Raw genomic sequence first — 26,592 nt, forward strand, 5'->3', positions numbered from 1 at the left:
CTTGATGTTCATGCGAGATGAAAAATATCTATTAAAACTATAACATTTTTCAAATTACATCAATTATCATAAATTGTGAAGTTTTCACTGTTTTATTCGAAGTGATCTCTCTCTGTTAACTGTTTTGCATAGCGTAAGTAGGTTTTGAACTCAACTCATCGCGAATGCCTCCTTTCACCCTCCTACCAGAGAATTACGTCCCCACAAGTGTAAAAATCAATCTACTGTATGCAAAATTGATTCAAATTATGTTTGTACATGGCAACATACTAAATATGATTATTGTACTTACCAATACAATAGATGATTCTTTCAGTTGTATACAAAAAAAGATGTATGGAGACCCTGGCATCAAATTTGTGATGCAGATTTATTAACTTTGTGAGAAATAAGCCATACAAAGTAAACCTGACTTCAGTCCATTCCTCTGAGCAAATATTACAATTTCTTTAGGTCTTCTAATGGAAAGTTGCAAATCAAGTAATCATGAAATCTTGATGCAAACAAACAACATGGTAGCTACAAACCTTTAGTGGACATTGATCTATAAAGGTCAATATAAGTATTTAAGCTGTGCAAGACAAATGTAGGACACCGGTTTACCACAATAGATCAAACTTAGTTCACTGAAAGTTTCTTAACTGTTCCACCTTTATCGACCATGAAGATATGTAGCAGACATATCTTTCAGGGGGACATGTCAAATAACACAAAAGCCTTCCACTCCCTATAACTTATAAGGTTTCCTCTATTGACTTACACTCAACATACAATCATACAAAGACAATCACCTTCAGAACAACATATCATTAAAACAATTGAGATTGTTTCTGCCTTTACATTAAAAGGCCACATGTAGGCCACATAAAAATATCCATCCCGCTGAAAAATGCAAATACATATACATCACAAATCAAACCAAAACTAAACTGGCTAAATTGAGACCTTTCTTTCTCAAGTCTTTCGTTAAAATGTAAAGTTCATATAGACACCAAGGACTAGTTATTGCTTTTAATGTCAATGTATACTGATAAAACCGCTGGTATAATTCACTGATTTCATTGTGGAAGTGCTATTATTAGTGAAATAGCTCCACACCAATCTGAAAGCTCGGAACACACAATTTGCTTACACTACATGCTATAATATGGAGCATATTGTAGACAGGAATATTGATCAATGTGCTCATACACTCCTTTGGTATGGTACTAACTGCTGTATTTATAAATGTACATGTAGTTATCAATCTGAGGATATATGTTTTGAGAAGTTGCACAGAGTTGTGAGAAGCAAGGAGGCTATACATTTGTACATTATTTTTGCAGCAAGCTATTTCCGCATATTAGTTATAGGAGAATTACCATCTCTCCTTGACTAGATACTGTTTGTCATGGCATTAAGTCTTACTCTGGGGCATGGACACTTAAAATGTGTTCTTTGTGCGTCTCACACTATTTTGAATATTCTGATGGGATTTTCCAACATGGCTGTGACGACAACACAAATAACATACTGCTTTTAAACAAGCAGTCATCGTTTCACAATATGAGAAAGATGCATATAATAGACGTTAGGTCTTACACATTGTGTATGTCACATAACTACTAAATGTTGCAGATGTAGTAATATCAAATAGACTCTGATAAACTTTCATACTGAAAATGGCAATAATTTTGTAAATCTTTTTTTAATGTTGACCATTATTTCTTTGTCGAAGGTTGGCAATTGTTAGTATTAATCTCTCTCACTACCATGGTGCCATACAAATAAATTTCATGGAAGAGATACAACACAATCTCAACTACTAATGGTTGGAAAGTTTTTGAGAAGTAAGCACTGCAAGAGCCTCAAGTTAGTATCTAACTGAGTTAAGGGGAAGGAGACCAAGTTATATGCATGCTTAATAGACCAATCCTGACTGTCCATCACAATTACGGTAGGAGTCCCACCAATGATAGCATGGCAATTACTGGTTCAACCAATGAGAAGGTTGGGTGCATGTCCGTCAAATATTTAATTTTCTACGTTTTTACTTTCTATTTCTACATTTTGACAGAGGTGGACGAGACTATGAGATTGGTCTATTGGCAGTCATGGCTTTGATCTTGCGGATTAAGAAAAATAAAGGCCAAACATCCGTGCTGTGTTAAGAACTAATCCACCCCAGCCCACGATTTTTGCCGCTTTGCTTCCTCGTCGTCACTATCATTGTCCGATGGCCGCTTGATGTTACCAAACAAGGCATCGTGGCTGAGAGTACGTGAACCCGTGAAAACGGGCCCACTTCTCTTGGAATGAACATCCTTCTGGTAGGGGAGCTGCTCCAACCTATTGTTGCTACTTGCAGCCTCAATCTAAAGACAAGAGAAACAGCGTCAATGTTTGTGTTATTAATTTTTTTCCTTCAAATTATCAATATTTTCAAACAGGTTGATATGCTTAACATGCAATTAACAGAAGCAGCAATATACAACAGCTGATGTTCTGGACAGGCACACATGTTTATGCTGGAAGCACTGAAAACAACATAAAATGCAAATACATCTACATGTACATGTACACATTTGATTCACCATCCATCAAAATTGACATGCAATCACAGGGCTCGAAATACTGGGTGAATAATATGCACTTTTATGCAAAGAGAATTAAGTAGAGCGGTGCACCTAATTTTTTAAAGTGGGTGCACCTGTCAACCTAGATACTTGGTATTTAGGGTCGTGTACGACTTGTTCTAGACATTTAAAGTGTTAGAAAAAGGTTACTGTAATTTGTAATTACATTTTGCTGACTGTCTACTAAGTCTAATATTGTGCACTCAAATTTTTTTTCTGTGCACCTAAATTTTCAGTTTAAGTGCACCTATTCCCAAGAATACCTTTCGAGCCCTGAGTCACTAAGTCTTGATAATTTGATATGGCATTACACAATTCACAGTGTCAGTGAGCGCTACACTACATTGGGATTGAGCATAAAAATCATGCTGGGTGATGGAGTAGAGGCCCCTCTACCACAAAATTAGGTCAAACCTTTTCTATAAAATGGGTGCAACGAAATCAATTTTTTCAGGACCTGGCTCCTGTACTACAATTAAAGTGTAGATGTGTAGATGAATGCTTTTGGACATGTGACTCACGCAATCCATCCATGTTATGCATTGCATGTATCATAAATTAATCAAATGTATGTCAGCCCATTTTCAAACATAGCTCTCACTAGATGTGTACCATTAGAAACTTGTATTGACTCTTAGACTAACATAGAAACCCATATCTGTTTAAAAAAAAACAGCCTGTAGAAATTGTGTTCATGTATGTCTGCACTGTTGTCAAACCATTGTGTTGATAGAATGTATCAAAATAAGAGTGCCCCAAGGAAAGGTTTAGAACTTCTGCCTTACATGTACATTGGGTGTATACAGTACAAACAACACCTAAAATCATGTCTGGAAATCTCCAACTCTGCCAAGTATAATTGAAGATTTCGATTCATATAGGATATTGCACAACATCTGACAGTCAATTTAGAATAATAGATAGACACGAAGAAAAGGCATCCTTTGGTTTTGTTGGTCAAATCATTTCGAATTTATCGACACTGTATATATATATATATTTACCATATACTACAATGTATTTAATTGACTCCCATATTTGAAACTGGGATATTCTTGTGCTGATAGATGTGTGGGATAAAGGCCTAACAAATCCATGCTGCCAGGAGTTGGGAATTGCAATGAATTCTAAGCTTGTGTTAATCAAATTTCCATGTATCAGAAGTGTGCACTGAAAATGTCATGACAATCTATTTACAACTTCTTTCACTAACAAACAAGCAAAACACACACACAAACATACACTTATATATATACATATACACACACACACACACACATGCATGCACAGCCACAGACACAAAACACACACACAGGTGGCTCTGGAAGCATATCTCTCTTATGAAGTTAAGATGACAGAAACCATACAGAGAATCAAAGACTTTCGTGGCTAGCTGCATATTAACAGCATTTTCATCATGGAGCTAATGGATGTTTGATGTCTATTAACTCTTCCCGTATCACCTTTGCAGGTAACAAGGTATGTTTCCTGGTTCTTGCACCTTCAACCTGGAAGCAGAATTATAGATTAAGGAGAAAGCAATTGTCAGAACTGGTTTGTCTGTGGATTCTACAAACCATCATGTACATGTAACACATGCTACTGCATGCTGTCCTGCTGGTGAAAACAGATAATTACAGGTTAGCATTTTCTGCTGTAGGGATATCAAGCCAAAATCGTCTAGAATGCAACAGTTAAAACTCATGATCATAGGTCATGGACTTCTTGTTGCAATGCTTGTTGTCAGCATCTAATTCATTAGATTGTCCAACACTACATGCACACATCTGGCACCTTTGCATTTGATTGTCATAAAAGGAAAGAAAAATCTGGTGAACTTCTTTATCAGAATTCTTTATTATGTTTTACTCATGCTTCATTGTAAGGTCACATCAATTTCATTTCTTGGTTCTCGGTTCTCAGACAGTTTTGTCTAAAATCTTAGCAAGAGGACATGGACAATAAAATGATGGAATGAAAATTTCCATCCATCTGGCTTTGTTCATTGCCTGAAATTGTATCAGGGTTTGGGATAAAATACCATACCTCAGTAAGCACTTGGTCGAGGTTGACCAACACCCTGTCAGCATCCTTAGTATTGAAGCACATGGGTCCTTTCAGCTTCAGCACATTCCGATGGGGGCCGTCTGTACTCAAGAGGATGAACCTCTCCTTCATCCTACAACAATGATACATGTGAACAAGGTTAACTAGAACTCTGTTAGAGCTATGAAACAGAAGCCCTCAACCTAATCAATGCACTAGCTACTTAACTTCCAATGTAGCCCAGAATAAGTCACAATCAGCTTATGCACACAAAGCCAAGTGAACCTCAGACACAGCAAGCAATACACACAAACCAATTGCTAACATCATATAACAACTTAATTGCACAACAATTGTACAAGGTACAAAGTATGGCATACTGATACATAACTACAGTTTTTTTTATAAGGCTTATCTACCTAATACAAGTTAGAGTGTGTAGTATGAGTAGAAAACGAGTACAATGTACTAAACAAGCCCCCCTCCCCCCCCGAATTTGCAAGGTTCCAGCAATAGTAACTACAAGATGTTCACCTGTAAATGATATGCTGTGCCTCCGCTGTGGCAGGTTCACGGCTTCTCTTGTCTTTTACCAGGTCTATTCCGATGAAGAAGCCAAGGCCCCTGTGAGACATAATCCACAGATATTTCAACATAACCAGTCTGTGACAATTATTCCATAATTAAGGGTTACCGACCTGCCCCGAGGTGTACAATGTATATGTATATGGTGTTATCAGGCCTGGTCATTTGCTATAACTACCAAATAAAATCACCAAGTAAGCGAATCCTCTCCTCTCCTTCTGACTGGTCAACGTCATCTGGCTATTACAAAAGAAGTCGACGGTTCCACTTACAGTGAGGGTGCTGTTTTCAGCCCTTCCGCTTAAATTTGACTTGTATTGATTGAAATGATGTGTTTACAGATATGATAGAACAAGTAGAAGTATTAGACAATTTCTGCTGACTACAGTACATATACTAGACTACAATTTAAGTATACTGCATTTACTAGGGCACTGGTTAGTAAGTAACACATTTCAAAGGCAGTGGTTACCTGACATCACCAATGATGCTGTGCTTTTCTCCCAGCTTTCGGAACCCCTCCATCAGATAGTTGCCCACCCGGCTGGCGTTACCCATCAGGTCCTCCTTGTCAATCACATCCATCACTGCCAGGCCAATGGCACACGAGACAGGGTTGCCTCCAAACTAGCAAACAGAAAGGGTGGAAACATTGATGAAATAATCAGCAGTGAGTGATGTCTAGAGTAGGGCCCTTCCACAGTCCAGTCTTGTGCAGCTTGTACCGACTGCCAGGCCAATGGCACACGACACAGGGTGGCCTGCAAACGAGTAAACAGAATGGGTGGAAACATTTGATTAAATAATTAGCTGTGATGGCTTGAGTAGAGCCCTTCCTGGAACTTAATTGTCAAGTCTTGTATCTACTGTACAAAACTGGTGTGTTATGCCTAAAGGTGTTTTAGCGGTTATGCGAAACAAACAGACTAAAAAAAAAATACTCACTGTGTTGAAATATTCCATTCCCGTTGCTCCAAAGGCCTCCGCAATTTCTGGTGTTGTGATGACAGCAGACATGGGATGGCCGTTTCCGATCGGTTTTCCCATCGACACAATGTCTGGACAGGCCTCATCACCCACTGCCTGGAATGCCCAGAAATGCGAGCCCACCCTGCCGAAGCCAACCTGTACCTCATCTGCGATACATACTGCGCCAGCCTCTCGTGTGTGCCTGGTAATGAAGAAACAAAGAAGTTCAACAAATGCATCAACAAGTAGCTCTCTCTACATTTTCCATCAATTTCAGCACTACATTCTGCACAATCTACAAGTACTCCCTCCGAATGATACATGTAGTTTTAATTACTTACAACAACTGAAGATACCAAATGCAATGTACATAGACAGAAAGTTGGCAATTGTTGAGCCACACAAAATATACTGTTTTTAAGAAGCTTTTTAAAAAGCTTTTTCTTCACTCTATGGCAACATGGTCCCCCTTACCCCTATACAACATATACATGTAAAGTGCACCAAGCAAAGACATGATGTAACATACTTGTACACCTCTCGCAAGTAACCAGGAGGCGGGATGATCTGGCCTCCACAGCTTTGCAGGGATTCATGAATGAAAGCTGCAATCTGAAGAGAAAAGCATGTTGAGAGCAACCATTTCTTACACTTTACAGTCTGACAGAGAATTAAGATTTTCATTCCTTTCTCTTGATTAGCCTGAATTCAATCAAGCCTCCTGTGACCGCTCGCTGCCCTGTAACCGCCTCGCAACCCAAGAGGGGAGAGAAACCCCCGGACAGCTGGAGTTTGCGTTATACAGACTATCTCTTGATAATTCATTCACAAAAAATATGTAACTTTAACGTTCAATCAGGGCTGTCTCCAGTTTGAATTTTTCCCGTCCCACTCATTGTTTGGGAGCCCACGTGGTTAATTTCCGCTGTTAAATCTGTAATTTTAAGCTTATGAAAATACATTTTCATCAGTTTCAGGTCACATTCTAAGCAGATGTTTGGTTTTAACAAAACAGTGTTCCTCCAGTGGCATTACCAAAGACAGTGTTAAGCTACATTGTAAAATGTCAACCTTACTATGGTCATACCATGGAGAAAAATAAATTTTTATTGCAAACAAGGTTAACTTATAATAAATGATGACTACATGTTGCAAATCACAGTAAAAATACATATTCTGCAGCAATATATGCCAAATTTTGTATAAGTTTAACAAAAACCCTGAATGGTTATTCTTCTTAGCCTTTGGATATTACCCTTGTTGTGGTAATCTAATCATCAAACCATCTTAAAGCTAGGTGATTTCAAAGGTATTGTCGTAACTGTCTATGTAACTACATTTAGGTCTGTATCACTTTCTTAAGCTTAGTGAGTAACTTGATACATGGTTACCACAACAGGGATTCTAAACAATTTTCATCACCATGGCAACCCTTTGAAATAGTAATCAAATTCTAACTCTTCCTTGAGGGATGGAATCAGATATTGAAAAAATTAAACAAAAGTGTGCCGAAAGAGCTAGAAAATTATCAGTGACTTTGAAAGGAAAGAAAATATAATAGGTGTTATTAAGACAATTTGGGACGTAAAAAAACTGAGCTGTCTACAGATCTGTCACTGCTCCTTACCTTTCTCCCCCGTCTGCGGGCACCATCAATGGTGTGCTTGACCTCCATGGCATACTTCTTCCCAACATCAGGTACATTTTCACGGTACAGACCTCTGTAGACATCTGGTACAGGTACCTAGAATAGATTCATCATAAAGCTTACTTTCGGCACATGCAACAGGGCTTTTTCTAAAGAGAGGAATAAGGGCATAATTTATGCCCTTTTGTGCTCCCAAAATTGGAGCTGTGTTTTTTCTGCGCACCTAATTTTTTAAGGCTAGGTACTGTACACATACCCCCCCCCCCAAGACAATTTAAAGCCCTGAAACTTCACACAAGCTTGAAGACAAGGAAACTCATACTCACCAAATGAACAAATGGCTTCTGTCCCTCCCCACCAGTGTGGTTAAACTTGTAAGGACTGATGTCGATAAGGGACGACACATGGCCATGGTATCCACTGAAAGCAAACAAGTAAAAGGACAAATCAACTGCAGGGTGGTAGCTGTGGTACTAAAGACCAAGCGCTTTCTGGCTTCTGCTCCATAATTTTGTCATTCATACAGAAGGTGTGTACAGAACACATACAGTATACGCAACAAAAGTTTACAATAATGGTAACAAAAACATATGGTTCTCTTAAGTTTATATTGTTAGTGGGACAGCTACCGATGAAGGGACAGAAACACCAATTGTTAAACAGATATCTCGCTTGACTGTACCAAATTGCACTAGGAAATTGGGCCAACTTTGCAAATTTTCCCTTGCGGTCACACTGATGTACAATGCACGATTAAAATACATGACCTCTACAAACAAAATGGCCACGCCCAGGATGTCACATGCTCTGTTTCTGCTACAAATCAGATACAAGATGACTTTATTGGAAATCGCAGTGTTGTCACTGAATTAACAAACCAATGTACAATTAGTCACTATGATTTATCACAAAGACAGTTATAACTTACAGTGATTACAGCATTTTGCACACATCTGCACCATTTCGGCAATTTTCACAAAATTTCAATTCAGTGCAATCTAGTGAGATAAATGTTTTCACCGCTCTCTGACGAGAGTGCCACAAGCAACATGGTGTGGAAATCAATTATCACAATAACTAAGTATGTAAAAGATGCCTTAAAAACAAAACACCATACTACTTACTTGTCCATCACAACAACATCGTAGTTTCCTGTGTATGTTCTTGCTAACCTAAGGGCCAAGTCGTTTGCCTCCGAGCTGGAAAAAAAGGAGGACAACCGTCATTGCAAGTAAACAGACGGAATCCGTAAAAGTTGAGCTCCTGGTTCCAATTAGCTGCTAACTGGGAGATCCTGTACAATCCAGGGTTAGGGCATCTCAGTTGGGGCTGGATCAGGAAGGGTGGAAAATGGGGGTCCTGTTTTCGAGGAGGTGCCTAGAAGTAGAACACATTAAAGGGGAAGGGCTAGCAATCCTGAAAAAACATATACCCAGTGCGGCTGAAACAGCAACAAAACTTGCTTTGGCACTAAAAGGGTCAGTACAGTCAGAAAATTTGGGTAAATCCATTTTTTGTGTTGGAAATTACAGTTAAAATTTATTTCAGAAGGGTCAGTACAAATGTACAAACATGCCATTAATGCAGTAATAATGTACAACTGTAAGTCTTGAGATGTTCACCTTTATCTTCGCAGTTTTCTAGATGTGACCTCTGCATTGCAAAACACCATGAGTATGTATTTCCACTAAATCACAAAAAAATGTACTACAGAATTGTAACGTTTAACTCAAAACACTGTGAAACAGCCTTTTGCATCTAACCTTGTAATTAAGTCTGTCTGTGAAAATAAATGAATTTACAGTAATATATGAACAGCTTACCCAGAGTTGACGAAGTAGCACACAGAAAGTCTTTCAGGGAGTGTAGCAGTGAGGCGCTTGGCGTATGTCACCAGGTTGTCGTGGAGAAATCTGGAGTTCGTGTTCAGCACCGACATCTGCTCTGTGCATGCCTTCACAACTGTAGGGTGGCAGTGGCCCACTGAAAAGACATTTGCAAAACAGTTACACATCTATACACAGCACTGTTTCTATACACAACATTGTTTCTACTGCCTAACCCTAACCCTATGACCAATTCAAATATGGTGACGAAAAGGCAGAGGGAAGGCTAAAAGTTTGCTGCTTCTCCAAGCCTGAGCCCAGTGTGCCAAGCAAAACAAAGAAGATCTGCTATCACTGATGCACATTTTCCTTATACATGTAGCAACTATTCTGCCTATCTATATAAATAGGGCTGTATATCATACATGATATCTGACAATGAACCAAAAGCTGTCTATAAATAATCTACTTTAAATTAGTGTAGGCAAGGAGGTTAAAATCTGATTTTAACCTCCTTGGTGTAGGCTAGTGCCTTTTACACATTGTTAACACCAACAGTCACAGACAATGGATGAAAAGCTGTGTCTTAGACTCTTACCATGTGCCACATTGTTGATGCAGTCAAGATACTGGTTCCCCTGCTCATCGTACATGTACTGTCCCTCCGCACGGACTATCTTGATGGGGCTTTCCTTGAAAAACAGCTTACAGGAAGGTCTAGAAGAGTGGCAGAAACAGATAAGATGAACAATGGTGCAAATTTCAAGTTCAATTTTATCAATAGATATAGATAGACAGTCAATAGAATACAAGTTAGACAATATATAACTGAATTGCAACAATTCTTAAATTGATTTGAAAGTCAATGCTTTTATCTAATAACATGCAATGAATTGAAGTTGAAAAGTTACTTGTCTTTTAATTTGAAGACAAGTGTTGATTTGGGTGAGTTTATTTTTGCAGTTCTTGAGGTGAGTTTTATCGGCTGTGTCCAAAAAATGACATTACAGTAAGCTGTGATTTTGCTGATTCCATATGACAGTTGCAGGGTGCGAAATACTTTTTTGAGCCAGGTTGCCCATGTTGCAACCTAGGGCAAAGGCTAGGTTGCACATCCAAATTTCAGGTTGCTCCAGCAACATTCACCGATTTCTTCAAATCAAGCTCGTATGTAGCGTATAATACTACTAATATTCCAAATATAAACAAGAGTCCGTAGGACACAATTCTCCGTGAAGTATTTATAGTATGTACAAGTATTGACCCACACAAATTGCATCTCTGCACAGACCAAGTAGTGTTTTAGAGCAAGTAAAGAAAAAGTGTTTGTTTATCTTTTTCTTTCAATACAGGAGTGGTCAACTTCCTGAAAAGTATGTTTTTACAGCATGGCACGGATGGGATCTAGAAATTCCGGGAAAAGTCACAAAGTTAGCTCTAGATGGCCCCTTTTCAATTATCAACGAACCATTCAGCCTTACAACTAAGATGTATCAGAAATCACAAATATGCAGTAAATCCTCTTTCCACAATTTATTGCAGGCCGGCCTGATCTATAGCTATCAAGCTATTTGCAATAAAAAAGGCTAATGTATATTATCGTAACATTTCACGAAGGTCAAAGGTCACCAGATCTAACCACCCGGAAGTGACACTGGCACGTGCACTTTTCTGAGAGATATTTCTCAACAATCTTTCATCCCCTGCGTAAACTTTTTACATTGTCACAGCCTCCGTACTATAAACTACAAGTGTGGTAAGTTTGAAGGTCCAGAGATTTGCCATTTTCACACTGTGCGTAAAAGTGCATCGTCCGTCCCGTGCGCACATACTGTATGCGAGTTGCGAGTGGACACGGCATACTTAATACACAGACTGGAGGTCACTCTGCACATGTTCGCAGCTAAAACTCACAATTCCCGTTGCCGCATTGGTATGTAACTTGGTATATCGTTTGCTAGGTTGCGTGTGGTGATGCACGTTGTCTATTTTTCAATGTAACAGTGACTATACGATCACAGCAAGTAAGGAAGATTTATACCCCGTATCTGCCTGAAGTATTCCAGTCATGCATAACGGATTATAACATGGTCCCTATGGCAGGGCAGTGGGACATTAATTATAGGGGTGCAATTACGATATTGGATTGACGTTTAAAGTAGTTATGGTGTAACAAAGCTATTGTGCATCACCACGCCGAACCAGGCAAACGATATGCCAAGTTACACACCAATGCGACAACGGGATCGTGAGTTAGGCTCTCTTTACATTATACTTTTGCCGTCAGCGCCACTGGCGTCAGCGCCACTGGCGACAGCGGGAACCCCGTGTAAAGACAATTCCCGTCGACGTAGTCCCGCTGTCAACAAATTTTCTCCCGTCAGCTTCGAAGCCGTCGCCCGTCAGCACAGCGGGAGTCCCCGTCAACTTCAAACTCCGTCTAAAGAGAATACGTCGGGCTCGCGTCAGCGGGAGTCAGGGTTTCGGCGATTAGCATAAAGCACGCGTTGATTAGCATACTGTAAGTCTACTTAGATCCCCGGTATATATATAGAGAGAGAGAGATTCGCGGGATCCGCGGCGACTTTTGTGCCGTGCATTCATTTCCCCGCGGATATATTTATCGTACTTGTGCCCCCCTCCACACATTTAAGAGTGATGAGCATGGAATATCTACACATAAACAAGGCTTTGCATTGTAGTTTAATACGGGCGGGGAGACGCCGTCTACCGTTGTACGATCATACAGTTTTGTTTCTTGCTTTTGTTATGCTTACGCCCGATACTTTCTACAAGATGGCGAAATGCAAGCACCGCAGGTGTCTGTCAGATTTCCGGGCGGTGTGTCTAGAGACGTCGCGACAGCGGCCTCCCGACAGCGGGAAATTTCGCCGCTGACGCGAAAAACGTAATGTAAACTGCGCCTTATAGCTGCGAACGCGCAAACAAAAGCATTTCCAATACTCCCAGAAGGAGGTCATCCTCCTTCCCGGAGTGATTAGATAGTATTGTGTTCCCATTGACCTAACAACATCTTGTTTAGCCAAGGGCAGTGTGTTTTCCTCTTTTTCAGCTCAAATTCCACATCTATGAAGGGTTTTGGATGGTTTAAAACAAAAAAGTGTTGATTTGTTTATTTCAATTGAAGATTTACCGAATTTTATGAGTGACAATGTGTTTTTGTGAGCTTCCAGGGCTCCGATTGAGATCTTTGGCTCAAAATATAAGGTTGCACACTGCGCTACCTGGGTTTGGAATTAACTTGCACCAACCGGAATCTTGTTGCACTGTGCAACGAGGTATTTCGCACCCTGCAGTTGTTAAATTCACTTCGCAATGTTTGTCATGTACCCAGTGGAAGCTAAGCAAACTAACAATTGTAATTTCTACAGGGTACTGAGTATTACCAAGGAGGTTTAATTAAACCTCCTTGGTATAAGAGTTACAGTTTTAGAAATATCATTTTTTTGTTCAGAATTTGTTCGTGTGACAACAGATTAACTATGAATCTGACCAAGGACGTTACTAACTCCTTGATCTGACTAGGATCAAGGAGGTTAAACCTTGCTAGGATGAATGATCAAAATTTTTGTGAAAGGTTTATTTGCTCAGGCATTATCATCGCGGCTAAGGCAGAGCTCTACGTCACTTGTAAATATCAATCAACGAGCCATCAGTGAAGTCTACTCTCGAACATACTCACTAAATGTTATTGTTAGTAAAAAGTATATGCAACAGTTGAACTTGAGCAGACCCAGACGACTCTGGACAGGCAAACTGTAGGATATTTGCAGAATTGCGCAATCCAAATTATGGTCGGGATTTAGGTCAACGTTTGCTACGTTTGCATGTTTACTTGTGGCGGGATCAAATCTTTGCCTTTTTGCAGGTTCGAAACTACAAACTATCCACAAATAAAACCATAACTGCTACACAGGGCAAGAATATACAGTTTAGCCAGCCATGGATATATATTTTGAGGACTTTAGAAGGAAAGAGGAAGGAGTTTATGCATAAATTTGCTCGCTGCGCGGCCATGGGACCCCACATATTTGCCCCGTTATCCACTACTCACCCGTAGTGCCTCAGCCGCAGTTGGAGGGTTTCTTCCTTGGGTAGCGACTCCATTGCTTCCACGCAGAGAAAGTCTACAGTTCAGATCTCAAACTGTATTAGATATTTCTGACGAAGGCTAGACGCAGACGTTTTAGCCCCGCGTCTCCGGGACGGTTCCGAGGTCACAGTTGTTGTTTGCAACTGACGTCAGACTGTGGGTGATCACGTGGTGACGGAAGAGTCTACTATTTCAAGGATGCTTTACAAGTGTTAATCCTATAGATTAGGAATTAAACTGTCTGAACAACTATAAAGTATTGTGGTTTGTATCAAATAAAATTAAAAACAAATAAAATATCTGTATTATTTCTAGAATATTTCATTTTATTGGTGACAATAAAACATTCTCCCCATAATATTGCCCATATCAAAGTGGACTTGTCTACAGCTACGTGATTTGCAGACGTCCCGCGAGTGATGCGCACGAGGATTGTGCATGCAGGAAGCTACACTACCCCTGGCCCTGGTGCTGAACCCCTTCCCCTTACCCGGCTGGAACCTCGGGACATGCTGACATGGATGACATCCTTTGGGAAATAGAATTAAAAAGTTCGGGAAAAAGAGCTGCCTTCATTTATTAACATCGGTGAGGAAGATTGATCAAATGACTGAACACACAACTTGTCCGTATACAATTAATATTTTTCTTTTGTTCTTTTATATCTTCTTTTTGATGAAGTAAGTTGTATGTAGTACGTTCTCTGAGAGACATGTGTGTACGAGTCACTTGTATATACTGCATTATACAAGTAGAAAAAGATATAACGTTATATCAATACTGGACAGCGTATTCGAGTTCAAATAACTTAACTAAGTTAACAGCCTTTGTGACCAGACTGCAAGGGAAAATCTTCATGACAGCTAGGAACATCCTGTCAGCAGTGATAAAATCTTATTGACAGGAACGTGCAGTTCCCAGGTTTCAGTTGTTTTATTATAGTCACCTCTATTTAGAGACCATCGTCGCATATTAATGGTTTTATCGCCGGTCTTGTTTGATCTTCTTCCTCTTCTTTCCTTTGATGCCCACAATCCTCGTAATGATCATTCGGGCATATTGGACGTGCGCTGCTGGCTTATGTCAACGGTTCTGCATCGAACACTCCTATACTCAATCCATAACCCAATCTCGTAGTCCTAAATCCACAGCCAGGGTCGGGTATCGAAAAAACCGCAGCATGATAATGAGTTGGAGATTGGCAGAGGCACGTGACACAAAAGTTCTTGGAAGACTTCATTCATTAGTATCCGTTTTCCGATGGTTTTGTTTTCCAATTTACAGCATACATTTGCTAATTTTGCAGCTTCAAATTTGTATGATTGATAGCATGGTTGCAAACCGTTTTTGGAAACGGATGAAACTTTATGCGCGCGCGGATGTCATCCATATAATCAAGGCAGTTTGGCCTTCTTGAAGTAACAACGAAGATTCATGAGAGACCAAAGTGGACATTAAGTCAGCTCAGCAAATAAGAAATTCACGATTCGCTACTAAGTCAGCGGGAGGTATATAGGTGGATAACTTTGGAGAATTTCAAGTGAGTCCACACGATCAGAATGGAGATAATATTACAAGCAGTTGACGCGGTATTCTTGTACCAAGCAGGGACGGACACGATCAAACACGCCATATCGCCGTGTTATGTCGTATGAATTATAAGACGGAAAGCAGCGTTATGGTGAAAATTACATTTCAAATAATGCATATTTTCTTATCTCCGATTGAAGGTTTATCTGAGTTGGTAGAACTATTTCTGTAGCATGACTAAATTGTTACTTGCAACACAATGGGAAATGGGTAAGTCCTGGTATAGAATGGTTTCCTGGTCACTCTCTATTGAAGAGATGCAGCCATTAGTTTTTCTGGGCCGGGGTGAGATCGAGAGAAAGTACAACATAAGGATGAAAACTGTGCAGGAATACAAAACTTCTTCGGTTTAACACAATGTAGTTTTATTAGTTTTCCAGTGCAGTATCTTACATCAACATGTGCATACGAATCATTTGGCCTAAGTTACTTCTGATCGAGGCTATTACGTTTCAAATGTTGATGAAATTCTATAGTCAATAGTCGCCTTCGTCCCGAGTAGGTGGTGACTAGAACCGGACTGTGTTTGTAGCGCAGCCAGTTGACTTGGGCCATGTATTGGGTGTTGGTAAAGTTAACGTTGACGTATTGGTTTGCGATTTAGTCTGTCGCTCAGTGTCGGATGTACACGATGGTAAGTTGTGTCTATTACCTGAGACGTAGAAAAAGCAGTGTTGCTCACACGACCGTCAACCACTGAGGGACAGACTCAGATAACCGTATAGCGACTCTGGAGGGTGTCTTTTGCTTGTTGCCTTCTTTATGACACTCACACGGAAGGCTACAACCAAAAGACTCCCTCCGAGAGTCGATGCGACTGAGGGTAAACCAGTGTGATGTCAACATCTAGATGTCAAAACAAGTGAAAATGGCCTTAGTCTCGACGCATGCGCATGGCTTTAGTTGCTATCTTAAGACGACTGTTGACTATCTATATGCAACATTTGTGAAATCAAGGACGTCAGGCTTACAAATCGTACTTCATTATTAAATGATAATCTACAGCACTGTCTTCAATCAATAAGTGCCTGGGATCGTTAATCAATGTCATATACGATCATGTGAGGCTGTTGGAGATATCGCCCATGGCTTGTCGTTGCCTGCTGGCCGGTCTACTGCTGGTCTCACTGCAGACGACGCTTCTCCCTCAGGTAGATGGTTGCCATAGCGATGACCATGATGGATCCACAGGCCACAATACCAACAGCTGCCACCATGTTTCCATAGGAGTACCTGATTGGTGTTTCTGAAAATAAAATAGTTACACGCATGTCAAGTTTTCTATGTGATACATTTCACATGTTGTATTTTGGGATTGATTTAAAGACTTTTGTTGCTGCACATATCTATGTCCCGAGGCCAGTTATGCACAAACCATAATTCCTGTAGCATAACTGGTAGTAATCTCACAGCTGAGCTCCTGGTTCCGATTAGTTGGTAACTGGGAGATCCAGGTTCAAATCCTGGGACAGGACATCTCGGTTTGGACTGTGCCCGATTTTCGGAAGGGATCTATCTGTGTTCCTCGTCCCGTGCTATTCGAGGTACCTCGAGCACGTTAAAGGGGAAGGTTAGCAATCTCTTCCTGTAAAAATGTGCCCTGAGAAGCATTATGGAAACTTGCTGACTGATGTTGCACTAGGCACTACACGACAATAATATGATCATGAAGTAACGTGTATCCCCTGATTTGACTCACCATACTCCATAGCTGTCTTGGCTTCCCTCTTGGACCTCTTTGCTAAGCCCAGGGTGTTCAGAACCTGGTTCTTACAGTTCTGGACTTCCTGTTCCACACAGTTCTTGTACTGTTCCCTGTCGTCATAGCAGGTACCTACAGAGGGTGGTTAAATGCAGATATTTACAAAGATCCCACTCCATAACGAAAGAGAATACGAGGCACGACTTTCCTTAGTGATGGTTATGGCATCGCCAATTTGATAAGACGTTAATCAGTTTTGCTTAAAACTGAAATAAAGTCATTCATCACTTATTGCATCACGCTCACAGTATTAATACCCTCCTATGCAAGGCTATCCGGCTGCATTCACGAATGTCTTGTATCAAGGCATTCGTGTTTGCCACCGGAAAGCCCCGCAAAGGAGGATGGAGTGGACGGTGCTGTAATAGTCTTTATTGCTTCACACATCCCTTTTTTATCTTTAGATTGTGATCCTCCTAGTAATGCTATTGTTCTCCCTTCCGTTTATTCTTTGGGAGAGTATACCTTGTAGCCTGGATACAAAAACCATTCCTATCCACCTTTTGTTCTCTTCTTTTGCCAACCGATGGTTGTAGGTTATCTTGTTATGCTGTTTTGAAGGGGATCATATTTGTACCAAACGCACAAAAGGCGCGAATTATGTAACTATGGTTACCGAAGTCGGTACTGAGTAGTCAGTACCGAATATCTTATGTGTTTATGGAAAAATTATAATGGTTTAAAACCACTTCATGCAACACCAGGAAAACAACTACAATATACCGTGGTATGATAGACCAAATAAGTAAGCCTAAAATGGCCTGGAGCTTTCAAAAAGTCGTCCAAAAACACGATCACGAGGGTCCAAAATGGTTTCCTGGTACCAGTGGTTTTGATGATGTATATACTGTATCTGGGTCAGCCCTACCACAGCCTCAACAAAAACGTTCGCTGACATTCCTCAGGATACTATTCTGTGTTATATTTTTCCATTTAATGACATAGATAAATGTGTTTATATGAACCATAATGCTGACTGAATCTAAAGGATGACAAAGAACATCGTTGTTACGTGGTATTATCACATAGGTAGATGGCGTCGACCAATCAGAAGCCACCATTGCCCACAATAAGTGGTCTGTTATCACGCCATAACACACCACTTATTGACGTCATGTCAGAACACAACCGTTCCATTTTGCAGAGGGGGTATCTTTTTGATGAATCCTTTTCTTAACCTTGTTTAAAAAATCTTTATAACCGTTGCATTTTGTAGAGGGGGTATCTATTTGATGAATCTTTTTCTTAACCTTGTTTAAAAAAATCTTTATTGTCTTAGAATTCCTAAAAATTCCTTAGAATACATGAAAAAGGGAAAACAAATTTAAAATTCCCAAAAATGTTCCGCGTGTTCCATTTGCTGTTGGCCAAAGAAACCACGTTCTATCTAAGGTTCCGCGCGTTCCATTTCCTGCTGGCCAAAGAACCTGTGTTCTATTCAGGTTTATCTGAGGTCATGTTGCAGGGAGATTCTTCAATGATAACATTTTCTGACTGACCTGAAACCGACCCTCCTATCCTGTGTGGTTGAAATAAATAAATCAGGCAACAGTTGTACATATTCTTCATCATCTTCTGTTAATAAAGGACAAATGTGAATTCTGAAATGCATTCTTAATAGTATAAGGGATCTATGCGTCAAACAGAAATTGTCTACTCTTATATGCGTCAGTTTGGATACGCTATATGATAATAACGTTAATGACCCGCCTCTTCCTCGGTGTATATGGTGTCATAACGCCTGGTCATGTGCTATAACCACCTCATAAAACCACCTCGTTCGCTTCGCTCACTCGGTGGTTTTATTCGGTGGTTATAGCACATGGCCAGGCGTTATGACACCATATACACCTCGGGGCGGGTCATTAACCCTTAATTAAACGCTGGGCTATTGAAACTCGCTCTATTACATTTTTTGGTTCAAGCATATGAAACGACACTCACTAGTAGCCAGATCCTCGTCGATCAGTCCGTCGCCGTCATCATCAATGCCGTTCAGCAGCTCCTCGTCCACACGTCCGTCACAGTCGTTGTCCACACGGTCGGCGGGGACGGGGGCGGTGGTGCTGCACAAGGCGGCGATCTGAGCCAGCCTCAGCCCGCCCGGGTACCCGTAAGACTCCGGCTGCGTGTACCCATAGCTGGGGAAGTAAATGGAAAGGAAACCTAAAACGTTACTTGTGGTATGTTTTGCGATGTGACATCGACCGTTTAAAATGACATCGACCGTTTGGGAGATGGAAATCCTACATCGTGCAAGGGAAATAATGTCAAGACTCTGAGGTAAATGTAAGAAAATAGACAAGACAACAGTATTTCTAGAGGAGAACTAATTTGACCAGCCTTTCCTGTCTGTTCTGTATCTCAAAAGTTACTAGCAAATACATAATGTTTACCTTTACATGGTCTACTAACAAACTACTGCTCTGTTTGAAGAAGAAGAAGAAGAAGAAGAAGAAGAAGAAGAAGAAGAAGAAGAAGAAGAAGAAGAAGAAGAAGAAGAAGAAGAAGAAGAAGAAGAAGAAGAAGAAGAAGAAGAAGAAGAAGAAGAAGAAGAAGAAGAAGAAGAAGAAGAAGAAGAAGAAGAAGAAGAAGAAGAAGAAGATGAAGAAGAAGAAGAAGAAGAAGAAGAAGAAGAAGAAGAAGAAGAAGAAGAAGAAATAGAAGAAGAAGAAACAGAGCAAAACAAGACCATAGCACGTCCAGGTCAAGAGATACAAAAATGGATTTTCTGCTGCAGTACCAAGGTCACATACCAGGGGGCCCAAAATCGACTTTGAATTTCGGCTTCACAACACCTGCCCACATACCAAATATCATCGTAATCCATCAAGAGGTTCTTGAGTTATGCTGACTACAGTAGTCCGGAAACACAAACAGACAAACAGACAGACAAACAGACAGACAAACAGACACACCCAAAACTATATCTCCATTTTTCATAGAGATAACAAGATGTTTCAATTTCCCTGAAGGTAAACATACTAAATGAAAATGGGACATTTTTCTATAGTCTGACCTGAAGAGACCAAAGGTGGCGATGGGAGATACGTGAACAACTCTATGGGTTCCTCCAGAGATGGTCAGTCGGGTGGCCTCGTAGTTGGTCCCAGGAACGGCCTGCCACACAGTGTTGCCAGGCAACACTGCTCCATCCAATCGGAGACCGGCTTTGTCAGCTGCCCTATGAGCCGGAGTTGAAATATACAAATCATACAAATTCGTATAATCATACATACCCAAAACTGATGCGAGCGTGCGAAGAAAAAAATTAGGGCAAAAAAGAGTTGCCTTCATTATGAAATCTAAGTTGTCAGGAAGTTTTATAAATGACTGAACTTAATAAGCCCTTATCTCACTGGACCCGCGGTACATTGGCGACCTCGCTGCGTTCTAAATTGAAGTTGCGTTACCCTTAACTTTATGAAGGGAACATCGTGCAAAACGTTTAAATCTAACTAAAAAGACAACAAAGCACATAAAGCGTAACAAAAATCATTTCTTATATCGATGAAATCGTTGAGCGCAACGGACGAAATTTGATGCACGCGCGGATGTCATCCACATAATCAAGTCTGTGGCCATATCAGAAAAAAAGAAGCTATATATAGACACAAGCAGACAAGAGAGTTCCATGTCGAAGTTTACCTGATGACAAGGTTGACATGATGGGTTGACTGGGAGGGGTCAGCAATAAGGTCCACAGTGGCGAAGGTGTACTCGGACTCAAACTGGGCCACGGGCGGGATGAACATCATGAAGGGGTCGGTTGCCGTGCTGTCGACACTGCCAGTCTTACTGCACGGGGGTTACGTTATAGAGGGTGAAATTATATTTAGATGTTTTTAGAGATATAGTCCTATTTTATAGCTGTGGTATTTGAATAAAGCTTTCAAAGATTTCAGAGATAGTAATCATAATAATCTGAAGTTCATGTTGAAGCCGTTTGTTCTTACCTGTACTGAACCAACAACACAGGCTCGCTGGACGTCACGTGCCTGTACTCGTTCGAGGGGACATCAAACTCCCAGAATTCACCAGCGTTCAGAGTCTTGGGGTTCTCATTGGTGACATCGACCTTGAAAAGACGGACAAAAGTACGGGAGTATCAGCGTGCTTTTCATCAGTATTGACATATTTGAATATGATTTTTTTTCTTCCGAATTCTCAGTGTCTTTTCAAATGAGCAGAACAACTAAAGGGATAAGTAGACGACAGATACCTAGATGATAACTAAATAAATGCAACAACTTGCAAAGGATTAAGAAAACTACAACAATAAATGATAAAAAAACTAGGTGGATAACAACCTATATGTATATCAACGAAAGTAAGATAATATGAAGTTTAGTTTATTGCAAGTTCATGCCCGTGGGCTAATTGCAAATACATGGTAAAAACATAGGGAAAAACATACATGCGTCAGTAAACTGTGTCTGACTTTGTTGTAACAATAGGCTACTGGCACAAAATACAACTGTTGGCTAAATCTAAACTATAATAACGGTATATAACTTATCACTGAATAAGCGTATACGTAGAAACTGAGTTGGCAAGCAACTGCAACTGATAATATTTCTGGGCTTGCAGAAGACACTTTCCCCTCCATTTTGGATAGATATGTTACATATCATATTGTACCTACCTGCGTGTTGTCTCTGGCGGCCACCACACGGAACAGGTCGCCGCCTGTGTGCTTTTTCAGCGGCACGGTGACGAACTCCTTCCCCCAGGTGTCCACGGGCGGGATCATCTCCACCACGTGGTCTCCCGTTCCCTGCTGCCCGTTCCCCACCACGGCGAACAGGTTTCCGCTCAGCACGGCCACAGGCTGGGTAGCCGTGATCTTTGAGCCGGTCAGGTCCTCAGTCGCCTGGACCTGCAGGTATTGACGCAAAGCATGTCTTAAAATTTTCCCTTTGTGGTAAAGTACGTGAGCTCTGCAAACCACCTACTATATACAGACAACCTGACCGCCGCCGGAATGTTACATTCTCAGTTTCGACTCCAAATCAGAAACAAGCTTTTTTTTCAAATAGCAGTGCTGACACTGACTTAAAAACCCCAATGTACAATGATCAACATTCATCAAAAAGAGATTTGACGTGATTGTGCCAGTTTTCGCCATCTTGCGGTTAGGCATTTTACTTTTCTAATTAACAAAAAAAATGTAATTTCAGGCAAAAAAATTGCACCGTCTGGGGCCGGTTGACACTGGTTTGCGCGACTTTGCGAATGTGTGTCGAAATCTGGCGCCGTCCAATAATCTTAACTAGCCTATAGTGAATTCTTATTTAGTACAAAATTTTGCCCAAAGGGGACTTTGAGAAAAAATTGAGGGACATTCAAAGTCCTCAGAAAGTTTTTTAAGTGTTTGTGTTTTGACGGCGGTTTGACACCGAGCACAACGGGGCGTTTCAAATGACAATTATGACATTATATGTCCATTAAACATTGATACTAATGCTTCGTACCTGGAGTGTTTCAAACCGGTCCAGTCCCACAGAGAACGCCTGTCCTGCGGCGTAGTTTTGTCCGTCGAACGTCACGGCTTGACTGGGGACAATGGTGACGGTCGTCCCGTCCTGGACACCGGCGACGCCGAACTCTACAAAAAATCATCAATCATGAGAAAGCTGCATGAAAAGCATATAGTGTTGAGCCTTGGGTCTCCAGGAAAATTGTTTCTCACAACATTATTCATAAAGACGTTGTAAAAGACGATGTGCCACCGAAGTCGTACAAACAATAGTTGATTGATGCGAAGGGAAATTCATGAAATGAAATCCTACCAGACGGAATGTCAACAAGGCCCTCTTCGTTCCAAGCCCGGACGATAGTTGTGCAGGGGACGTAGTACTCCGTCCCCAACACGTCGGTAGGGAGGGCCAGGTAGGCGTCAGACGAGGCTCTCTCGGCGAACACTCCGTACACCACGATCTCCACATCGGACGTGACGTGAACCGCCTTGTCGCTCTTCTGACTGCCGCGAAGCTCTGTGGCAGCACGGTCCAAGTCAACCTGTGTCACCTGTTGAAACATTCAAGTTGTCGGATAAAACAGCAATGTTAGGGAGTGACACATTGAACAGAGAAGGTTTAGGACTGTTTTGACATTGTGCACGTTATCAAATTTGCAATCCAGTCATCGTTGCCAAGAACACTGTTGTTATTTTAACGTCTTATCCAAAATCCAAGGGACGTCCGAGCCGAAGCTACATGTAGGTGAGCTGAGTCGAGTGAGGAAATTGGCGTTAAGTGCCTCTCCCAAGGGCACAGCATTGGGACATGTCAGGGATTCGTACTCAGTACCTTCAGGTTCTGAGTCAACAACCCTAACCACAAGCCCACCGTTCCCCCATTAAAGAGCAGAAGGCACATGTACTGTCCAATGAACTAATGAATCAATGAGAAGGAAAGGCTATTCGCGACAGTCGACATATGCATCATACAATGGGAGGTTCGAGTGACTGAACAGTTTGACTGTGTGGCTAAATAAATCAAGCTATTCAAACAGAGTATACCAAACAGTTATCACTTACCCCGCCATAAGTCGCCTGCACCCCGGTGGTGAAGCCGTTAGAAGGGAGTGAGATGGTGACGCTGGCCCCGCCCAAGGACTGGGTGGTGATGAACAGTTTGGGCTTGTTCAGGTCCCTCTGGAAGTTTTCCGGAAAGGTCAGGATGAACTCGGTGCCCTTGTTGTCCCGAGCAGCTAAAAAAGAAGGAAATGATATTCTTGGGTTGTTCCTGTATGCTTTTCTTACGCCTTACTTCGTACTACACCTTTTCCATTTTCTAGATAGAAAACCAGGGCAGTATAATAGTATCCGTTGCAGACTGCCACCGGAAGTTTTTTATCTATTCTTTATTACATTACGTGCCGATTAAGTGGCCTTATAAGTATAGGCGAGCGATCAGGAAAAAAAACACGCAAATTAGTCGAAAGAGCCAGCCTCCCAGAAAGTCTGCGCAGGAGGCTAGCAGTGACTCTTGAGGTAGGTTTTGTAATAATTGTCTAAAACTGAATGCACAAACTTGACCGTCGTTCTGTAGAAAACTTTCCAAATGTTTTTCACGTCTGTATGTTTGCTTCTTTTTCTTCCAAATCCCTGACCATAATTAACAAAAGTAGCCATGTTTTCTCGTTCTAAACACAAACTATATTACAAACAATGGCACTGCGACACTCTGCTATGTATGCAGGCGACGCTGTGAGGGTCAGAAGAGGGGTCATACCTGAGTTCCAGAGTCAGTTGACACCATAGCTACCTATGCAGAAGATGACCCCATAGATAACCTTACAGCAGAGAAGTGTGTACCGAAGTACGGTTTGCAAACTTAAGTGCGATCTTTGCTCCTCCGTCACGTGCAGCAATGATCGGGAAGGCAGTGCTACAATTGCGGCTACTATTCACATACAAAACTACAATTTACCTGTGCACATATGTGTGATATCAGAGGTCTCATCACCATCTCTCTTCAATGACAGATAATACAACACACCAATTTGATTGCTTACTACAGACAATACTCTAAGACAACATGAGTTTGAAGTTTGTGAACATGACGCAGGGACTAATCTGGATAGTGACTACGGAATGTTTTGGCAGGGGAATCATACTGTACTAAAACAAGAAAGTACACCACAAACCTCGTCATTTGAACATTCTGGGTGCAATTTGGATAGCCTTTGATATTGTTCCGAGCTTGCGAAAAAATTGAGTTATTTTTTATGGCATTGATAATGTAACAAAGGAGATTTCATCGACCGAAATCAAGTTTCCGAACTTTTAATGTTGAGCTTAGTTCTCAGACTACACTACAATGTACTTGTACAAACATGTCTTCCAATCTGTTCCCATCGAAATAGCGTTGTTCAATATCTGTTCGGGAAAGAAGAACATAGGAGCATGTATTGAGTAGTTCTTACCAAGATTGCAGCCGAAAACAGCAGCTAGAACCAACAGGGGCAGGAGTAGGCGCGCCATCTTGGTCTGTGGCGGGGTCTGACGTTTACATATCTGTGGAGCTCAGCTACAGAAGCAACGTCACAGGTCAATGTACTATGTCCTCAGATAAGCCAAACTTTGTAGTCAAATGCATATATTTACATTCCATTCACATCTCAGCAACAGATTCTTACAGGTATTAGGTATAAAAAAATAGTGCAATGTGGTGACATAGGTGTGCATGTGTTGGTCTGTCTTTTTCATCTCAAAATGACAACCGTTCCCAATGGCAGTTCACAAAATGTTCATACGCGTTTCATACATCTCTTCTAGCACAGTGCGTAACCATCCCATTACGGCAGCTGATCCCATATTGTTTCAGCTAATGACGCTCAAATAAGTAAAAGTGTCTCGGACATAATAGTTTTTTTTTACTGAACGTTGATCTGAAGTGTAAATACCGTGGCCTAAGTTCACGTCGGGTGTGTGGTTTTGCGGCGTGGTCAGGCACATGAGATCAAAGTACGAGCTGCGCCCTGGTCGCGGTCTGTAAAGCGGGTATCTTACTGGACTGTGACAAATTGTTGCTGCAACTTTGCGATTTTTCTCCAATTTTCCCCCTTTGGTCACACTGACGTGCGACGCACGGGTAAAATACGTGACCATGACCAAAATGACCATGTCTGGAATGTCACAGTCATTCTCATGATACGTAGCTGACAGTTGAAATTGGCTGAATTGTTCTAAGCGTTCATCTTAGGCTTATAGCAATGAATTTAGGATACGTTAGAAAGTTGTATTCCACGTTTTCCAATCCAAATAAACAAGTAGGTTAAAAAAAAACGCCGGCCCGTGTTTTTTCGCGTAAAGGGCTAGCGCTCATCTAAATTCTCACAACGCTTTTAAATATGTTTGAACCATTTGCCCCTAGAGCTAGACTTAGAGCAATATGCCACTGACAAATAGTGCACACAAATAAAGCTATTATTAAAATTCAAGAAAAGCACACAAAGCGCACTACCCACGCTACCTGGATAATCAAGCGAAAATGCCGCATTACCGTTATCACGTACTAATACATGTACCAGGAAGCATTCGCCGGATGGCCAAAACTTCGCCATTGAGAACAGCTACGAGGAACGGGCTTTTCATGAAATATAAAAGATAGCTAAAGCGTTCACCGAAAAATCTGGAGCCAAAACTAGCAAGAAAACCTATGAGATGCGTCTTATTTTCACGGATTCTTTTTGTACGATCATATTTAATTCCGAACTGGAACCTTAATGGTAGGTGCCACATTTCCCAGTATGTATCAAATGCCTAATGTCACGGCTTGCCACGATCTCGAGAGCTAAACCAAAACATGTTGAGTTCAGTGACATTCGTCAAACCTGTAACAAGGAATTAACCAAAGCTATAAGTATCTCACGGAGGTATGAGGTCTCCGAACTCTTGTTTTGTTTCGTTTGTTTCTGTAACCATCCTC

General features: G+C 41.1%; 2 protein-coding genes across 3 annotated transcripts; both read right to left on the bottom strand.

Moving 5' to 3' along the window:
* Nucleotides 1–351: 351 nt before the first annotated feature.
* LOC136448573 (5-phosphohydroxy-L-lysine phospho-lyase-like) lies at nucleotides 352–13,964 on the bottom strand. 2 transcript variants are annotated; one of them, XM_066448188.1, is made up of 13 exons: nucleotides 13,765–13,964; nucleotides 10,288–10,406; nucleotides 9,687–9,846; nucleotides 8,988–9,062; nucleotides 8,190–8,283; nucleotides 7,843–7,959; nucleotides 6,745–6,827; nucleotides 6,192–6,417; nucleotides 5,719–5,873; nucleotides 5,196–5,285; nucleotides 4,662–4,794; nucleotides 4,079–4,123; nucleotides 352–2,354 (listed from the first exon to the last, which is right to left on the bottom strand). In XM_066448188.1, exons 1-13 carry the CDS (start codon nucleotides 13,815–13,817, stop codon nucleotides 2,154–2,156), a joined length of 1,551 nt encoding a protein of 516 aa, XP_066304285.1. In that variant the 5' UTR covers nucleotides 13,818–13,964; the 3' UTR covers nucleotides 352–2,153. The 2 variants fall into 2 exon arrangements, with proteins under 2 accessions (XP_066304285.1, XP_066304286.1); XM_066448189.1 differs by lacking the exon at nucleotides 4,079–4,123.
* Nucleotides 13,965–16,434: 2,470 nt separating this feature from the next.
* On the bottom strand, nucleotides 16,435–25,222 carry LOC136448242 (IgGFc-binding protein-like). The gene is made up of 11 exons (XM_066447546.1): nucleotides 25,088–25,222; nucleotides 23,697–23,869; nucleotides 22,948–23,185; nucleotides 22,630–22,763; nucleotides 21,801–22,034; nucleotides 21,112–21,233; nucleotides 20,804–20,953; nucleotides 20,175–20,339; nucleotides 19,100–19,296; nucleotides 17,093–17,227; nucleotides 16,435–16,639 (listed from the first exon to the last, which is right to left on the bottom strand). Exons 1-11 carry the CDS (start codon nucleotides 25,143–25,145, stop codon nucleotides 16,518–16,520), a joined length of 1,728 nt encoding a protein of 575 aa, XP_066303643.1. The 5' UTR covers nucleotides 25,146–25,222; the 3' UTR covers nucleotides 16,435–16,517.
* Between the last annotated feature and the right edge of the window lie 1,370 nt (nucleotides 25,223–26,592).

The sequence above is a fragment of the Branchiostoma lanceolatum genome, chromosome 14, assembly GCF_035083965.1.
Source record: "Branchiostoma lanceolatum isolate klBraLanc5 chromosome 14, klBraLanc5.hap2, whole genome shotgun sequence".
NCBI lineage: Eukaryota > Metazoa > Chordata > Leptocardii > Amphioxiformes > Branchiostomatidae > Branchiostoma > Branchiostoma lanceolatum.

Coding starts and splice junctions, on each gene's coding strand:
- LOC136448573 (XM_066448188.1), bottom strand. CDS start 13,817: ATGGAGTCGCTACCCAAGGAAGAAACCCTCCAACTGCGGCTGAGGCAC. Junction 6,418..6,744: donor TACTTGCGAGAGGTGTACAA/GTATGTTACATC, acceptor CTTCATTACCAG/GCACACACGAGAGGCTGGCG. Junction 2,355..4,078: donor ATACCTTGTTACCTGCAAAG/GTGATACGGGAA, acceptor TCTTGTCTTTAG/ATTGAGGCTGCAAGTAGCAA.
- LOC136448242 (XM_066447546.1), bottom strand. CDS start 25,145: ATGGCGCGCCTACTCCTGCCCCTGTTGGTTCTAGCTGCTGTTTTCGGC. Junction 20,340..20,803: donor CATGTCAACCTTGTCATCAG/GTAAACTTCGAC, acceptor TCCGGCTCATAG/GGCAGCTGACAAAGCCGGTC. Junction 19,297..20,174: donor GCCACCTTTGGTCTCTTCAG/GTCAGACTATAG, acceptor TTACTTCCCCAG/CTATGGGTACACGCAGCCGG.